This window comes from Colobus angolensis, unplaced genomic scaffold (assembly GCF_000951035.1).
Source record: "Colobus angolensis palliatus isolate OR3802 unplaced genomic scaffold, Cang.pa_1.0 Scaffold6, whole genome shotgun sequence".
In the NCBI taxonomy this organism is placed as follows: domain Eukaryota; kingdom Metazoa; phylum Chordata; class Mammalia; order Primates; family Cercopithecidae; genus Colobus; species Colobus angolensis.
The window spans coordinates 1,612,020-1,616,672 of record NW_012119598.1 but is presented as its reverse complement, the minus strand read 5'-3'; the positions used below and the strand labels follow the sequence as shown (position 1 = coordinate 1,616,672).

The 4,653-nt window shown below is 39.4% G+C and overlaps 1 protein-coding gene across 1 annotated transcript in view; it reads left to right on the top strand.

The window, feature by feature from the left end:
* The window catches only part of DOCK5 (dedicator of cytokinesis 5), a 99,484-nt gene that overhangs the window by 85,861 nt on the left and 8,970 nt on the right, over window positions 1-4,653 (top strand). The window contains exon 36 of the mRNA XM_011962600.1: window positions 1,167-1,333. Coding sequence (XP_011817990.1) covers window positions 1,167-1,333 — 167 coding nt within the window. The remainder of the gene's footprint in view (window positions 1-1,166; window positions 1,334-4,653) is intronic.

Genomic DNA, 4,653 nt, shown 5'->3' with positions numbered 1-4,653 from the left:
GCCTCCCAGGTTCATGCCATTCTCCTGTCTCAGCCTCCCGAGTAGCTGAGACTACAGGTGCCCGTCACCATGCCTGGCTAATTTTTTGTATTGTTAGTAGAGATGGGGTTTCACCGTGTTAGCCAGGATGGTCTCGATCTCCTGACCTCGTGATCTGCGTGCCTTAGCCTACCAAAGTGCTGGGATTACAGGTGTGAGCCACTGTGCCCGGCCCACACCCAGCTAATTTTTAAAACTTTTTTGTAGAGATAAGGTCTCGCTATGTTGCCCAGGCTGGCCTCCAACTCCTGGACTCAAGCGATCCTCCTGCCTCAGCCTCCCAAAATGCCAGGATTACAGGTGTGAGCCAGCATGCCCAGCCCTTTAATGGTCTTATTCTTAAACCCCTTATTTTCACATTATTTCCTCAAACCAAAGCTCTGAGTTTCTTTTCATGTTCTTTTCTCCCCCATTCCTGTCTGCCCACCTTCCGTACAGTTTCCTCCAGGGTATCTTTCTGACCGTGTCTTTCAGCCATTAAGTGCAGTCCTGCCATCTTCCTAAGATTGTGCCTCCTAACCTGCTGCTACTTAAGAGTTTTTCTAGGAGCATTTGTCTTTTGCACACACATTCCTAGACAGCAAAGACTATGTCTTGGATTTAATGAGCTTAGTCATTGTTAGAATTAGGCCAGTATTAGTGAGTCAGTTTCATATGGTGGCATCTAGGGGTAATCCTACTGGTGACATTTCTAGAGAATGTAGGATTCACCAGGTTAAGCTGCACATCTACAGTGTCAATCTAAAAATTTTCTCTTACCCCAATATTCCATGTTTTAAAAGACTGAAAGAAGCTAAGCTGGGGACGCAGACGGAAGGTTTTGCTATTTATTGGAGAGTGTGAGGCACATCTTAATTTTTGCCTTTCTCATGTAGATAGCAGAAAATTATGACAACTTTGTCTCTAGTCTTAGAATCAGGGAGGTTTAATCTAAGTTGTACCTATAGCTAACAATATCAGTATGTGCAATATTTAACAATAGAGGCAGCACAGGCACCAACCAATCAGAATGGGGTGCCAGCCAATACAGATGGGTACTGGTTAGCCACAAGCAAACAGGGCAGCTGGGCAAGTTCATAGGGGCTGGATTCCAGGCCCGCTAACCATGTGGAGTCACATGTTTTCAGCCACCCAACTTGAGGGAGAGGAAGCAAAGCCGCACGGGGTCTATTGTGCTGCCCTACATCATGTCTTCCACTCTGCGGAGGCTGTCCATCACCTCAGTCACATCCTCTGTGGTTTCCACCTCTTCAAACTCATCTGACAATGCTCCTTCCAGACCAGGATCTGATGGGTAAGGGTTTGCTCTTTCATCTGCAGGAAGGGTGGGGTAACCGCCTTAATGATGTTTGCCTTTAGCCATGCATCACTCCTTTGAGAACAATAGCCTTTGGGTCATTCTCATTGTCTTCCTCGTGAGAAATGTCATGATTAGCAAAATAATACCAACAGTTACTAAAAATGAAAAATGACAAAAAAAATCACCCACAATACCACACTATTACATACCTATAGTCATTACCTATTTTTTCATCATTTCCATTTTAAAAAATTAATTTTTATATTATGAATAGGTTTTATAATCACTTGACATGAAATTCCAAAAGTACCAAACGATGTATCACAAAAAATCTCCCTTTATTCCCAGACTTCCCACTACAGTAGAATCCCTGCAGTAGCCCCACCCCCAGAGCCAGATGATACTAACATTCAGGTTCTTGGTACCCCCGTGGCCGCTCTTTATAGGTTCACAAACATTGCCTAATTATATCTTCTTCCCCACGCTTTTTTTATATGAATGGTAGAATTTACTTTGCTTTTTTCATTTACTATTATATCTTGAAACTCATTCCATTTCAGAACATAAAAAGTCCCCTTTATGCTTTCTCTAGCTATAGATATATCATTGTATGTCCCCTCTTTATGCTTTCTGTAGCTATAGATATATCATTGTATGTATGTGGCATGGTACAGATTGAGTATTCCTCATCCAGAATGCTTGGGGCCAGAAGTGTTTTGAATTTCGGAATGTTTTAGTATTTTTGGATATTTGCGTTATACCAGTTCAGCATCCCTAATCCAAAAACCCCAAATCTGAAGAGTTCCAGTAAGCATCTTCTTTGAGCGTCATGTCAGCATTCAAATGTGTCACATTTTGGAGCATTTTGGATTTTGGATTTTGGGATTAGGGATATTCAACCTGTATATTTCTACCAGTGCTTACTGGTAGAAATTCAGTTGCTTTCAGTCTTATTACTGTTCCTTCAGTGTGACAATGAATAACCTTAAACACAAGTTATTTTGTACATATACAACTATATCAATATGGGAAAAATCTCATATATGAAATTGCTCTGTCAAAGATGTATATTTGCAATTTTGAAAGTTATTCCTAAACTGACTTCCATAAAGATTATACCAGTTTACACTCCCACCAGCAACACACAGGAATGCCTAGTTACTTATACCCTAACTACCAAACTGTACTCTTAGTCTTTTTAAATTTTACCAATCTGATAGGTGGAAAATATTTTCTTGTATAGTGTTTTGTTTGTTTGTTTGTTTTTTGGTTTTTGTTTATTTCTCGTTTTGCCTGAAGTTGAACATCTTTTCATTTGTTTATGTTTTATTTTCTGTGACCTGTGGTCAAATACTTTTTTCTGTTGAATTGTTGGCCCTTTGTCTGTGAAATGAGTTGAAATGTTTTCTCCTAATTTCTCCTTTATCTTTTGGCTTCTAATTTGTCGCTACTAATTTTTTATTGAGTTGCACTGATTTTTTTATGTAGTCATATAATCAATCTTTTATTTTATGGCTTCTGGATTTTATTTCACAGTTAAAGGCCTTTCCCACTGTAAGATAACAAAAAAAGGTACTATTTTTTTCATTGACTTTTAGGGTTTCATTATTCACAATTTTGTCTGTAATCCTTTAGAATTTATTCTAATATAAGATGTTAGGTATGGAGCCAACATTTTTATTTCCAAATGGCTACTCAATTCTTCTTATAACATTTAGTGAACATGTCATTTTTTTTGAAATATCAGTCTTATAAAAAATCAAATTTCCACATACTCTTCAGTCTGTGGACTTTCCTTTTTTCTATTTCTTGGATTTACCTGTCTACTCATGTATCAGTACTATGCAATCTTAATTATTATAGATATAAAACATTTTTTATTTCCTAATACTCCTTTTCAGAATTTAATCTGGCTAGTGTCGCTCATTGCTCACTGTTGGATTAACTTGTCTAGAATCCTGTTGCTATTTTTATTAGGATCATGTTACATGTATGGACTAACTTTAGGAAGACTGATGGCTTTCTGATGCTGAGGCTTCCTTGCCAAAAACATAAAATGCCTTTCCGTATGTTCAAATTTAAAATATTTGAAAGGAGTTAATTTATAGTCATGTTCTTTCTACTAAGATTACTATTTTTAAATAATATATTGCTAAAGTACTGGAAACTTTTCTTTGTTTTTATTTATTTATTTGAGACGGAGTCTCGCTCTGTTGCCCAGGCTGGAGTGCAGAGGCGCAATCTCCCCTCACTGCAAGCTCTGCCTCCCAGGTTTATTTACACTATACTCCTGCCTCAGCTTCCTGAGTAGCTGGGACTATAAGCGCCCGCCACCACGCCTGGCTAATTTTTTGTATTTTTAGTAGAGACAGGGTTTCACCCTGTTAGCCAGGATGGTCTCAATCTCCTGACCTTGTGATCCACCCACCTCAGCCTCCCAAAGTGCTGAGATTACAGGCGTGAGCCACAGCACCTGGCCAAGTACTGGAAACTTTTTTTTTTTTTTAGACGGAGTGTCGCTCTGTTGCCGGGGCTGGAGTGCAGTGGCCGGATCTCAGCTCACTGCAAGCTCCGCCTCCCGGGTTCACGCCATTCTCCTGCCTCAGCCTCCCGAGTAGCTGGGACTACAGGCGCCCACCACCGCGCCCGGCTAGTTTTTTGTATTTTTTTAGTAGAGACGGGGTTTCGCCGTGTTAGCCAGGATGGTCTCGATCTCCTGACCTCGTGATCCGCCCGTCTCGGCCTCCCAAAGTGCTGGGATTACAGGCTTGAGCCACCGCGCCCGGCCGGAAACTTTTAAAAGAAAACAATGCTTTATTACTTTATCACTCAAAGATAACCACTGTTAAAGTTCAGTTATATAATACCAAAAAAAGTATGTTTATGTTTTATACAAGTGGAAAAGCATTGCGTCTGTCATTTTGTGGCCTACTGCTTAATTTAATATAGGTGATGAATATTTATACATCATTAAGTATTTAAAATAGTGTTGACTGTAAGTTATCAGTTGACTAACCATTTTTTCACAAATGTTTAATTCCATAATACAATAATTACATCATTAAAAAAACCTTCCTTAATGCCACCCTACCTGGAAATCAAATATGTAGTATTTCTTAAATTATACATCCTATAGATACAGTTTGGTACTTTGCTATTCCTTCTCATCTTATTATTATAAGCACTTTTCATGTTGCTATGTAATCTTTATTTATGTATGTATTTTTTTTGAGACGGAGGCTCCCTCTGTTGCCCAGGCTGGAGTGCAGTGGTGCAGTCTCGGCTCACTGCAACCTCTGCCTGTTGGGTTCAAG